This window comes from Chenopodium album, chromosome 17 (assembly GCF_948465745.1).
Source record: "Chenopodium album chromosome 17, dcCheAlbu1.1, whole genome shotgun sequence".
Taxonomy (NCBI): Eukaryota; Viridiplantae; Streptophyta; class Magnoliopsida; order Caryophyllales; family Amaranthaceae; genus Chenopodium; species Chenopodium album.
Genome location: NC_137850.1, coordinates 39,875,649 through 39,889,320, shown reverse-complemented (window position 1 = coordinate 39,889,320; position 13,672 = coordinate 39,875,649). Strand labels below are relative to the sequence as shown.

The following is a 13,672-nucleotide window of genomic DNA, read 5'->3' as shown; positions in this document are numbered from 1 at the left end:
AACGATTTGACATAAAGTAAAGAGGAAAAATGTCTAATCGTTGAAAATAATATGAAACGGAGGTAGTATATATTTATATATTTTTTGACGAGAAACTCACTATATTTATTAAGGCTACTTTTTTTCATGGAATTCAGTAATTGTTTGACTTTAGATTATTTTGTAATTTCATTTGGTATTGAACATTATATTATGCACGCATTATTATTGTACTATTTTTTTTTTCTAGACTTGTGAGAATTGTGACTTTTATTTCGAGTTTTAGTTAATTTTATTAATCTTATGGACAAACTCTGTAGAATAGTCGTTAAAATTCAATCTTTTACGATTTTTTAATAACTTATAGAGATAAAAGGCCGAAGGAATTGAGAAAAGTAATGCTCAAAATATGTAAATTACTTACACTGTTACACATTGCAAATTAATAAAAAAAAAATTAAGTCAGTTTGATTGCGGTTTTTTTCTATTTCGATTGCTCAGGTCAAATCTTTAACTTAAATAGATTTTGGTCATTTAAGGTATAAGATAATTTTGGTTCGGGTCACTTTGGGTATCGAGTCTATTTGGGTCAATTAATTCAAGTTAAAGGTCGGGTCACTTTGGGTATCGAGTCAACTTCGGGTCTCGGGTCACTTCGGGTTTCGGGTCGGGTCGTTTTGGGTCGGGTCATTTCAGGTTAAGGTCGGGTCAATTCCACTTCGGGTCGGGTATGGGTTGGGTCGGGTTGATTCGGGTTTTGGGTCAATTTCAGGTCACTATTTTCGGGTCGATTTCGAGTCATGGATCGGGTCATTCGGGTCGGGTCATCAGATCTGGGTCAGAATTGCTAGATCTATCTAGAATCCTCTAAAGTGAAAACTGAAATGTAAAAAGGTTAAAAAAAAATTATTTGTCCGCCAAATTTAACCGCAAACAATCCCCAAAATTTAAGTATAGCGACAATGCTTTCTACAACCAGTACAAAGTTTAGAATAATGTTTCAAAAAAAAAAAAATTTAGAATAAATAATTCAGGTTTCTTTTTCTACTTAATAATCAGGTTAGTGCGTCGGGTTCGTGTTAACGGTTTGTCGTTTAACCCATTTACATAATCGGATTATGGGTGTCGGTTTCGGGTTGAAAATTTCAAACCTAACCCGTTTAATTACGTGTCGTGTTCGTGTCGACCCAATTATTTAAATGGGTCGAAAATTCTTGACTCAAACCCGCTTATTTCGTGTCGGGTTGTCGTATGGTGTCAGCTTTTGATAGCCCTACATGCATGGTTACACCATGTTCTAAAATGAAATGCTTTAAGAGTTCGTTACATGATCTTAGTGTGAATTACCCTAATCTACAAAATATTACCAAGGTAAACAAGTCATTGTGCTAAAAAAAATGCTAGCCAACTTGGTTCATGAGCATGTTAAGGTAACTTGATCAAACTTTGCTCAAATTTTAGACTTAATCTAACTTTGCTCAGTTTTTCACTAATTTAAAGTAGCAAGTGTATTTATTTTTCACATATATTGCAAACTAACTACAAACTCACTTCTAACTATTAAAACCTGTTGGCAACATATCGAGCAAACCCAATGATCAACATCTTTGATTTTACTCCAGACTTCAATTTCCACCAGACATTGTACTTCAACTCAAGAAACATAACATTGGACAATTTATGAATATCATTTCTCTTCTTAAAAAAAAACAAGCCTTTGTAATAGGAAGTACATAACTTTCATCAATGGTACAACATGTTAAAGTAGTAGTACATATTGTTCCATAAGCCAATAATTCATAGATTAAGAAGCTTCAGTCACTGCTACTATTTGCTTCATATTTTCTCAGTTGAGAATACTAATCCCAATTTCCCAACATTTACAACAATCACTAGAGTAATGAAATATAAAAGGACTGGCTACCAGAATACATCACTAGCTTAGCAATCCTCAGTTTGAGTACATAACAGTCGCGGTTAAAACCAAGACCAAATACAAACAAAAATAAAAATAAGTCAGTAACACGTTAGCCAAATAACATCAAGAACAGCAGAGGCAGCAAGCAAGATGCAACTCAGGAAGGTGAACGCAATGGAGGCAGCAACTCGGTCACAGAAAGCGCGTAGAGGCTTGCAGAAATTAGGCAAAGCTGTGTGTCGAATTCCTGTTCGGTTCAGGCTAGTCACCCCTGAAGCAGCTGAGCCTGCACTCATCATTGCATATGCAAATATCTGCCTCCCAAAAAGATCAAAAATAAAAACTTCAGGGTTTTAGCACAGAAATCACAATCTGCATCAGTGACTAACAGAAATATTTAATGCATTTTTCAGCTTCATTAGATTTTCACCTGATCACCAGCATAGATAACCCAAGCATATTTCTGAGAGGGAATAACAACAGCCTTCTTTCGCAACCTCGCCGCACTGATCAACAACTGCAGTAAAGAATGAGCAGCAACTGTTGCTGAAACTCCAACCAGGTACCTGTACATTAGCCAAGACTCAGAAAATTCTAAGACAAATTACATACTCCCTATGTCTCACATTACTTGTTTCATTTGACCGTTTTTTTTTTTTTTTTGCTGGATCTTAACGGGTTATGTGAGGCAAGTAAACTGAGACGGACATAGTATTTACACTTTATTTTTTTTTGAAAGAATAGTATTTACACTTACTTAATTAAGCAAGCATAAGTAAAATTCGACGGAGTATTAAAAGAAGACTTACTCAAAAGAGTCAGAAAAAGACCAGTGAGAGTAAACAGGGAGCTGAAACCCATAAAGAGATAAAGTTGACGATTGTTTAGCTGTAACCATTAAAGACAATCCCACCATTGAACTCACTAAACAAAGCAGCCTAAGCATTACATGAACACCATCAACCATAGCAGGCCTCACTTTTCGACTTATCGAAAACGGAGAAGGTGATGCCAATGGACCATTCATTGTCCCCATTTCTAGCCCTGCCACTGGTGGTGGTTGTGTTGTTTTACACTCTTCTGCCATTAATGTCGAAATTTGTGTTCACTTGAATAGTGTGATTGTATTAAGAACTAGGAATAGCTGTTTATAAAGGAAGAAAGGGAGCTTTGAAATTTGAAAATGTGTGAATTGGTTGTTTAGGTAAGGACTGAGTTTGGGTTACCGGGGTTTCTTTGTTTGTAAGGACAAATTCAAGTGGTGCAATATTAGAGGCACTACTTCTGCACTTGTTTGGGTAATGGAATTATCACGCATGGTAGAAATTTGGCTTGTGATCTATATTCCACTCGACTTGTTTTTGCTAAACTTCAATCATGTTTTCTTGTTAGCTTAAGCTATTTTCAACAGTACGTCTTTACTCAAAAGGTTATCTTCATTTTAATAAAAATAAGTTTAAATGATTTCACCGTATATACAAGTATACAAATTCAAAGTCATAATTAGATTTAACGGCCGTAGATTTAATATTCAAACTTCAAGTGAAGTTAGATGAATGTGTTTTTTTTTATTTTTTATGGACACACTTTTGTTTAGGTCAAATATCAAAACGTAACCAATAAAAAAGAATGAAGGAAATATTTCATATATTTTCTTGAACTTATTGTCTTGGAAATAGTACTTCGTCAAGCAAAGTTGTCATTTTCTAGCTATCATTCCTTGCAAATTATGATTTTTTTTTTCTCCAAAATGGGGAAAACAAAGATGGAAAAGAGAGACAAAAAAAAAAAAGAAGGAAGAACTGAGGGACAAGTGATGGAAGTACTCGTGACCAAGCAGTGTAGTGGGATTTAATTGGGTCAAAATGCTTCATTGATTGTTTGTTACGTTCAAATCAAAAGGGAATTTCATGTTCAACACCTGTTGGAACTTTGAACGATTTTCAATCTTTTAGATCCCTTAAAAATTCCGTGACTTTTAAGCATGACTTCATGGCACACTGGTTCATGTATATACTCTACAGAATACAGGTATTTACTTAATTTACTTAATCACAGTAATCCAACACTGTACATGGCACACTGGTTCATGTATATACTCTACAGAATACAGGTATTTACTTAATTAAGTATGGTTTCATATTGATTATGGGTAGTTCATAAACTAGCTAAGAAAATCAGATCATTGATACGACAAATGGATTTAAACTTTAAACTTACTTGTATATCAGGTACATGTTTTGTGTAGGAATATAGTTGTTCATGTTACTACGACAGAGTTCGTAGACATGTCAAGCCAGGTTGCTGCTCTTCATATCCATATTCTCTATACTGTATACACAAAAGTTATAAAATGAAGACATTTAGGCATGCTATATTACTTCTCATATCTATCAATAGAGCTTTCATGTATTTTCATTTCCATTTTGAAAAATGTAAAATTTCATTGGTTCAATCCAAATTCAAGAATCGAAAGAATGATAAACAGTACAAAATCCAGCCTCTTGTGGCTACAAAGATTATATTTTCTTTGCTCGCTATCTGGGCTCCTCATAGCACATACATTGATTCTGAACAAGATTCTGCTTGAATACAAACTACTACACCATCAATTTCCTGAGAACGCAGCTCAAAACTGTGTTGAGTTTGGGGAACACATCTAAACACCAAACATTAAATCCATGACTCTAGATACAACGGATTTTGCAGGGGAAGCAATTGCACCAGACTGTTTGGTTGTACTGGTACCATTTTGAAGATAGTAAGGGTGAGCTGGATTCGATCTGAATTGCTCAGAATTCAAACCAGATGATGATGCAGGTGGCAGAGGCATAAATCCTTGGTTGTTGGCCCTTTCATCAAGAGCCTGGCGCTGACCTGGATCGACAAGCTTCACTCCCACAATAAGGACTCCATTAATTTGTGATCCATTCTTGCTAAGTGCTTTCCGAGCATCAGCACGATTCTGAAAATAAGTAGAAAAAGCACAGATATTAACCATTCAAGCTAGCAGTAATATGATATGAGGGGCACAAATACAAATAAACGCAGGAAATGCACCAGAAGCATAGATTGTCTAGTGGATACTGAAGGAAACTAATGTGAAGTGAAGAAGATGATTAACGAATAGAGAAGATGGGATGAACAAACTACATAAAAGATCAACAGTCAGAAAAAAGTTCATTAGTCAATACATCTCCCAATGCCTGATTTTTTTTCACCCAACAAGACAAAGGAACCCCAACACAGAATAACTCACAAGGGGAACTAAACTACAGTTTCAACTGCCCTAAAAATAACTTTCCCAACTGAAAAGCCAAAAGAAAAATTCCAGTGGCATGGAAAAGAAATGTCATTCAATGAGCAACTCGAGGAGACAAGGATGCTAAGACAATGGTAATCAAAAGAAAACAAAGCCTTGAAAACTGTTTTTTTAATTACAAAAGAATGGATGATAACACAGGGATAATGCAAAGGTAGCTTGAATCACAGAGATCCTAAAAAGAAGTTGCAATAACAGGTCTTACCACAGGATATGAGTTCTCAGAACTAATTGCCTATATAAAATCAATAGAGAAATGAAAATACAATGAATAGAGGAGACTCAAAAAGCTCGAGTTGGAGAGGTCAAATAAAGACGAGAACAAAATTAAAAAAAAAAAAAAAAAATTCCTCCATTCCAATAGGCAGGTGTTTCAAAGTCATTAAAATGAAGAAGAATAAAAATAAAAAGCATTCCGATTATTACCTCTCTCATCTTTTTTAGATTTGCTTCCAAAGTTCTAAAAATGAACAACAATTAATGGCACCTTCTCAATTGACATAAACTTTTAGCTTTAGCTTTAGAATGTCCATCTGTGACCCTCAATTTAACAGTGTTTAGCCAATCAAGGAAAAAAAAAGGCTGAAGACTAATCCCTCTAAAGGTAAGATGAGGTCATAATTTAGCTTAGAGGTAATTATAAAAAACAAAGATAGTTTCTTCACTAAAAACATTATAAAAGGTACTAGAAAACAATCTTAAGAGAATGTTTCAAAGTATTTAAAACTAAAGGGTGATTGTTGCAGAGTTAGCCCTCACCAAATTTTCTAACGCATAAAATACACTAGCGCATTCACAATTTTATATTATAATTTACTCCTACATTTTATGTTGTGTTGTTGCCTGTTTACAAGGCCCTTAGCAAAAATTCAGAAAGTAAAACAATGTTTTCCATTTGAAAGTTAAAACCATGCCAATATTTTGGGATGCCTAAAAATGAAACAAGTTTCAAAAAGTTGAACAAAGGTGAGATAGAGTACAAGTAGAGAATAAATATATATAAACCTTCTAAGAAGTCTCATAAAGGGTGCAAAGATACATAGTTTGTCATCCGTGAGGGAGTTATTAGGATGATATATTCAATAGTTAATGTCAAAGGGTTATGAAAGAAGTTAAACAAGCAAGTTTTAATACAGTTAAGATTTTTAACCAAAATCCAATTCTAGGGCTTTATATTGATATACCAGAAGGGAGATAGAGTGAAAGAAATCAGTGTTCGGGAACGGGAACAGGTCTGGATCAGACCAGACCATACCAAACCAGTCAAGTCACATAGAAACTTGCAGTGAGGCAGCACAGCAAGTGAAACCTACAGATCAGTAGGTGTGTTGGCTTTGGCCAAGTTGCTGAGGTATTGGTAAATAACGCAAAGAATGTTAATTGTATAAGAGAATTTCAGCCATGGTCAGAAGTAACATAAGAAGTAAATTCCAATCACAAGACTAGAGTAGACTGCATTCTTGCTACCCAAAAACACAACACTGTTAGAATTGGGAAATCATACATGGTGGCCTCTAATTATTGCACTTTCTATACGGTGGAAATTTTCTTTGCCCATATCCTAAAGTGACCCTTTCCCACACCCAAAACCACCCAACCTCAGCTCAAACCCACCCCACTCACCCAAAACTACACAACCCCACCTCGAAGCCACCCCCACCCCTAAACCACCCACCTCACCTGAAACGCTGAAACCACCCTCCCCCCCCCCCCCTAAACCACCCACCTCACTTGAAAGGCTGAAACCACACCCCCCCCCCCCCCCTAAACCACCCACCTCACTTGAAAGGCTGAAACCACCCCCCCCCCCCTAAACCACCCACCTCACTTGAAAGGCTGAAACCACCCCCCCCCCCCCTAAACCACCCACCTCACCTGAAATGCTGAAACCCCCCCCCCCCCCCCAAAACCCCAACCACCTGTAAGGACTGAAACAACTCACCCTACCAAAACGGTAGTAATTTTAATTATTTATTGATTACAAATTACTACCAATTTTCACATCATACTATTTAATGACAATAAATAAATAGTCACAGTAAAAACATTCTACTCATTCAGGGAAAGTAAACTGTTTAATTAAGGGAGGCTAGGAGGGTGACTAGTTTGCTCAAAACAGTGGAAAGCCCTCAAATGATTGTTAATATCCTAGGACTTGTTTATAGAACTATGAAGTTTCAATTTTTCCCTTAACATTCAGTTCAGAACATAATCCATTCTATCACAAAACAAACGCAGGGGTTCACCAACTTTTAAATGCGATAACAAATTACTTCCTTCGTTCTCTATTAATAGCTACAATTCGCTAATTTAGATATATCTACATACTCAACTTTGTTAATGTGTTCTACCTATATCCCTCCTCATCACATGGTCCCTCTTTTCATCTTTCATAATCACTCTCCTATTCTAAATTTGTGTGCCCAGTTATATGTAGCATATTTAAAGCACAGTGGAGTAATTTTTCTAATGCTTACAGTGATACCAAGTTAAAGACACTTGAGCACAGCACTCAGGAGAAGGGGCAAAAGAACCTTAAAAGAAGCATGCTTAGCAGTTAGCAATAACAAAAGGTTATGCCAGAACTGGATACCTGATAGAGAATGTGCATCCAATTAGCATTTCTTGGTCCTGGAATATGCTTTAATATCACACCACACTTTTCAAACTCCCGTAAGACTAAATTAGTGTCACCGGGAGAGAATCTGTTAAAACATTTGTATTAGAAAAAGGTCAAGAGACGGTGCATAAATTATAAAATAGCATCATGCTCACATATAATAGTCAAAATGAATGTCATAACTTACCCATAAACAGTGACCCATTCTTCTTCATTGAGGTTACCAGCTGGAGAACTGCTCCTTTGCATCTCAGGCCTCGCTACTTCCCTTGGTGCAGGAACAGTAATCAAAGCTCCTGGCTGAACAACACCCTCAACAGGGGATCCTTTTCCCTTCTCTTCTTGGTCACTAGTGCTTTTACTAGGGGACCACCAATTCATGCCCGAGGACCCTTGTTGATTATGCTGACTTGTTGTTAAAGCCATTGATGTACTAGCCTCAGATTTGCTTTTAAGAGGTGTTGAGAACTCTCGGCCAGAAGTCTGAACAGGAGTTCTAGGATCTGACCTAGGTTCAGGAGACATTGGATAGTCCATAATTCCAGATTCTGGTGTGAAGTCAGACCGGTCTTCTAAAGAAAACATTGGTGGAGGCGGAAGATCAGAACTTGCGAAATTTTCACGCCATAGGGCAGAAACTGCCGCTGCTTGACCAGGGGTTGAAAATTTACCCCTCCTAGACGAGACAGGTGTAGCTAAATCATTGAAAAACAATGACTGTCTTCCCGATTTCGGGGTTCTATGCACTGTTGAACTCATCTTCGGATATAGTTTTACAAAAAAACCTCTGCAATAATAAAAACCAAAACATAACAAAATGAATAGTGTAAGGAACAAAACTATATACCACATCTAATCTGAACTATGAACGCAAATGAGATAGACGCTAAGCATACGATAGAAAATTAGGAACAACAGTGTTCACTAACAATATACAGATATTCAAATTTGAAAAAACAAGAACAATAAACAGACATCATACTCTTTCTTATTCAAGGAGTAGTGGGCATCTATAAAACTATTCTACCCTTTCGTAGAAATAGAACTCTATTTTCAAATTGAAGTCCTACAAATTTTACAGATTTTACATAGGTTCGTCAGAAAATTCATCAGAAAATTCCACCAATTTGTGAGAAACTATTCCAATCATCACATCGGTCCGAAACAAAGTAATAATTTGAATGTCTGCCAACTCATAGCAGAAAAAAGAGCGGAAATTGCTAAGAAATATTTACATATTCCCCCAACTAATCCCAAATAATTCCAAAAAATTGTTAAAGACTTCACCATTTTCCTATGCATTTCCTTTTTACTGCCCCCAATTGCTTTACAAAGCAGATTCCATACTTCCAATTTAATAACACAAAAAAACATGCATAAACTGAAATATATCAACAAAAACACCAAATCAAGGGTTTCCAAATTTCAATTCAATTAAACTTCTACATCAAATTGAACAAACTAAAAAACAGCAATTAAAAACTCAAATTCAACAGAAAAAATTAAGCTAGTTTGAGAGGAAAAAACTGAATTAAACACGAGAAGAAGTAAAATAGCGAAGAATTTAACTAACCGCGGAAAATGATTTGTTAGAGTTAGGGTTTAAGAGTATTAGGGTTTATAGAGGGAAATGAGAGAAAGATGAAGCTAGAATGCAACGAAACTACGGCGGCGGTGGTCGGAATCTTAGGTTGCAGAGATGTCGGCAATATTTTCCGGCGAAGAAGAGAGAGAAAGGGGGAAATGTTAGTGATGAAATAAGGATTCAAATTGATCGGAGTGTAAAGAGAGCGGGGAGAATGGAATTGTGCAGCGGGGTTGCAAGGTTTTCGCTTTCAATTTTACTTATGATAATGACTATATTGCCCACTTTGTAAACCCCACTTTTTCTATGTGATTGGCCACACTTTGTTGTTTGAGTTTTACTCGAATTTCTTGGTTATGGGTTATTCGAGTTACTCCTGACCAAGTAATTCCTGATCGATTAACCCCTCGAGTAACCCCTAACCGAGCAATTCCTCAATTAATTCCTGACCGATTAACCCCTTGAGTAACTCAACCCCTGACCGAGTAATTCCTCGAGTAATCCCTAACCTAATAACCCTGATCAAGTAACCCCTGACCGAACCCCTCAAATAACTCCTGACCGAACCCCTCAAATAACCCCTGATCGAGTAACTCGAGTAACCCTGACCACATGGTGGTGCGGCCAACAACATATAAAAAAAATTGTGTTAGATGTCCTCAATTTCATTTGAATTAAAATTTGTCAAAATTAACTTCAACAATGGTTTGGAGCCTTGGATAGTTGGAGTTAGGTTTTAGGTGTAAGATCAATTTTGAAGAGTAGAGTAGTGTCTATTATACTCCGTTAATGATAAAAATGAGTAATCTTCAAAACATATTTATTACTTCGTATATTGTTAAGATGAAAATTTGTTAAACAGGTGGATAAATGGTTTATGGATGGAGTTGAGCACCATACGAAGCCTATCTGACTAGTATATCACCCACTTTTCATCCATGTAATTTGGGTTTTCATCCAATTTATTAAAGCAAGTGATAGATTAGATCGACACCTATCCATTCAATTTGTCACTTCTACTACTGGTATTAACTTGTGCAAAGAGAATGGGAGTAAAGTGGCATTATGTACAATTAATGTTAATTAAACCAACCCCCTCACTAAAAATTACATGAATTCATATTATTATTGTAAAGCAAAGACATACTTCTCTTAAAGTTGACGTCTTACTATCTCATAATCTCATATATCTTGATATGCCTGCATATAATAAATCATATCAGGTCGTTGTAACATATTCACCGCACAATTAGTTCCTTGAAATGCATAGATAAGAATTTCCTGTATCGTTCCAATTTTATTAGATGTCTCTGAAGAGACCACATAAATAAGTATTAACAATGAAGAGATGCGCAAGTAGTTGTTTGACATCATCACTTATAGTCTTTATTTATGTAAAGATTAATAACATGAAGAATATTGAAGACTAGAAAGGAGCAGTAACAGGCTCCTTTAGCCTAACTTCATCAGGTGACTGAATTAGAGGAGTGTTGCATAAGCAATGGTGTGACTTTTCTATTTTATTCTTTTCTTCCTTGATGCATTCATCAACGTTATTAGTAGCATCAACTCCGATTATATTATCATTTACTTCACCAATTTGCTCCATTCCCTCCCTCAATCCCTGCAACACAATAATCAATTGCTAAAGTTAAAAAATTAAATCATACTAGATGAAGCCCGTGCGATGCACGATTTGTTAGTATTTTTTAAAAAAATATTTTTCAATTTATGCGATTAAAATTGTTATGATATTAGTTTTAAGATATTAGATAAAATTCTTATTTAATTTTGCTTATGTGTCATTTGAATTATTTAATTGTAAAAGAAATTAATAATCTCTTATTTAATTGACTACAACTTAAATTTATAATCCTACATGGCGCACTAAGAAAATTAAATCCTACGTGGCTCTTTAAAAACTCGGAGAAAAACTCCCCTTCATATATATATATATATTAGATTGAGTTTTTGCTAACAAGAGAAATTATAAAATTAGAAGGGGAAATGGATTGATATCCTCCCCCCCCCCCCCCCACTCTCGAGTTTATCTAATACTTACGGAGTACAATTAATAGTTAAACAGCTTACACTTATTGAGTTAATGGCATATCTTGTCATCGACTTTGACAATTCTAACTAGTACTCGTAGTATACTAGTATAGTATAATCAAAGCATGTCGCAAACAAGTGAAACAACTACTATTGTTAGATGAGAATCAAAGTTAGTCTAGTTTGTTAGAGGATTTCCTTCCACCCCTATGAAAGAAGTTCAATTCTCACCCCAAGCAAGTAGGTTCTCTAATTCCCCCCTACTCCCTACTTGCAAGGGAATTGCTAGACGTCTAGAGTAAACATTTTTATTACTAGTTTACTACCTCCATTCCATGCTATGTGCAATTTTTGAGATAAAATATTCAAACGTGACACATAATATGTGATAAGTTGAAGTTTGGAAGGTAATGACTAACAGCCCACAAGACTAACTGTTGGCCCAATTTAATTTAGCAGGAATACGTTCAGCATGCATAACTGGGCCTTATTTGCGCTGCCCAATTAAAATCAAGAAAATCGAAGAAGTTTAATATTTATGGGCTTTACCTGAATGAAGACTTCTGAGGCGATTTCTGGCTCCAAATTTTGTATTGCTACTGCCTGTTCCTACGACATAAAAAATTTCCTCAGTATACTTACATTGAGAGAAAAACATTAGGAAATTTCTATCATTATATTAAAAATAAATAACAATAATGAATAATGAAGAGATAAGTAGGTATAGAGATACGGTCTCACATTATTTATACGTGATTTACAAAAACAACAACCTTATATAGATTTGCCAATGTTGCCATCCTTTGATATCATTCGATTTCCTTTCTCCTTTTTTACACTCTAACACACATTATTGTTATTTTTAAAAGATTAGATTAGAAGAGATTTACTCCATAACATATTTATGACTTAAACTTATGGTCTTTTAAAATCCCACGATAACACAATTAATACAGAGCACTCCCTAATACTTAACATTTTATCTCAGCCTAATAGTCATTTCATCACATTGTATTTTTTTCCTAGCTTTATTATAAAAACCCGTGTATAAAATAGATCAATAACCTAGTTAGTTATGAATATTATAGTTTGAGTTATTTTAATATTGAAGCAACATTTAAACAAGTACAACCACTCTGTCAACTAGAAAAAGTTTGTAATTGTTGCATATAATGTGTATAATTATATATGTTAAATTTTAACCTACTACACAAACTCTGTAATTAATACAATTTGTGAAATCAAAGTAATTGCCTCAATAAGTAGTAAATAAATAAAACCCAAAATTGTTTTAAGTCATAGTGTCTAAATATTAAATTTTATATTGATTGTATGCCCGTTCAAAAAAAAAAATAAATAAATAAATAAAATTGATTGTATGCTATACCTACATGGCTACATGCATATTTAAATTAAAACAATGTAGCTTAATATACACTCTTTAAATATATTTTGCAAAAAATTAACAAAAAACATATATAGGAACATTTATTAATCACTTTTTATCTTCAATACTAAATGTAGGAGAGAAGAAAATTACCTTAACATGGTTAATCTGTACTGGACTCAAGGTCTTAGGCTCCATTTCAATGGCACAAGGCACACAAGCCATAACGACAACGACGACAACGACAATGACTACTTATTAAGCAACTAGTTGATTGTTTAGTTGATTAACATCACCTTTCAGAGAGTTACATATAATAACAAGCTTTCTTCAAATTCCTTAGCTTATATAGGGAGTACATAAATAACTTAGGTGTGTCATATATAATTTGTAAAGTTCTATATTTCTACAAAGTTCACGAGATTTTAGTTTGACTTAATAAAAAGACTTATAAAGAGAAGGACTTACAACCAATAAGAAGATAACCTAAGGTGTACTGTGTTCATTCGCATCTCGTGCCCTAACATGTATGATTATTTTGTGCAAAAAGCTAAGGTAATTGGTTGATTTTTATGTTATAGAACTATATCAACTTCACAAGGCATTTTCACCAGCTGTTTAACTTTTTTATTTTTCAACTTTATCTGTATGTATGGTTACATTTATAGCCTCTTGCAACCAAATTAGCTGTAATGCTTATTTTTGTGGAATATGTAACATACTTGTTTTTGTTTTTTTTAAAAAAAAAATTTACCTATCTAGATATTTTAGTAGTTATTTATTTATTCCCTCCTCAAAATATTGTTCCG

General features: G+C 34.8%; 2 protein-coding genes and 1 pseudogene across 4 annotated transcripts; all 3 read right to left on the bottom strand.

Annotated features, from left to right (window-relative positions):
- Positions 1-1,995: 1,995 nt before the first annotated feature.
- Positions 1,996-2,984, bottom strand: LOC145588961 (CASP-like protein 3A1 pseudogene; annotated as a pseudogene). The gene is made up of 3 exons (XR_014101625.1): positions 2,707-2,984; positions 2,328-2,463; positions 1,996-2,211 (listed from the first exon to the last, which is right to left on the bottom strand). The product of XR_014101625.1 is annotated as a CASP-like protein 3A1 pseudogene (transcript).
- A 1,304-nt stretch (positions 2,985-4,288) lies between these two features.
- LOC145587949 (nuclear pore complex protein NUP35-like) lies at positions 4,289-9,663 on the bottom strand. The gene is made up of 4 exons (XM_081644594.1): positions 9,413-9,663; positions 8,027-8,626; positions 7,813-7,924; positions 4,289-4,862 (listed from the first exon to the last, which is right to left on the bottom strand). Exons 2-4 carry the CDS (start codon positions 8,596-8,598, stop codon positions 4,557-4,559), a joined length of 990 nt encoding a protein of 329 aa, XP_081500720.1. The 5' UTR covers positions 8,599-8,626; positions 9,413-9,663; the 3' UTR covers positions 4,289-4,556.
- An 866-nt stretch (positions 9,664-10,529) lies between these two features.
- LOC145587948 (uncharacterized) lies at positions 10,530-13,193 on the bottom strand. Of its 2 annotated transcripts, none has more exons than XM_081644593.1 (3): positions 13,017-13,193; positions 12,026-12,079; positions 10,530-11,048 (listed from the first exon to the last, which is right to left on the bottom strand). In XM_081644593.1, exons 1-3 carry the CDS (start codon positions 13,086-13,088, stop codon positions 10,851-10,853), a joined length of 324 nt encoding a protein of 107 aa, XP_081500719.1. In that variant the 5' UTR covers positions 13,089-13,193; the 3' UTR covers positions 10,530-10,850. The 2 variants fall into 2 exon arrangements, with proteins under 2 accessions (XP_081500719.1, XP_081500718.1); XM_081644592.1 differs by having other exon boundaries at positions 10,541-11,048; positions 12,026-12,085.
- Between the last annotated feature and the right edge of the window lie 479 nt (positions 13,194-13,672).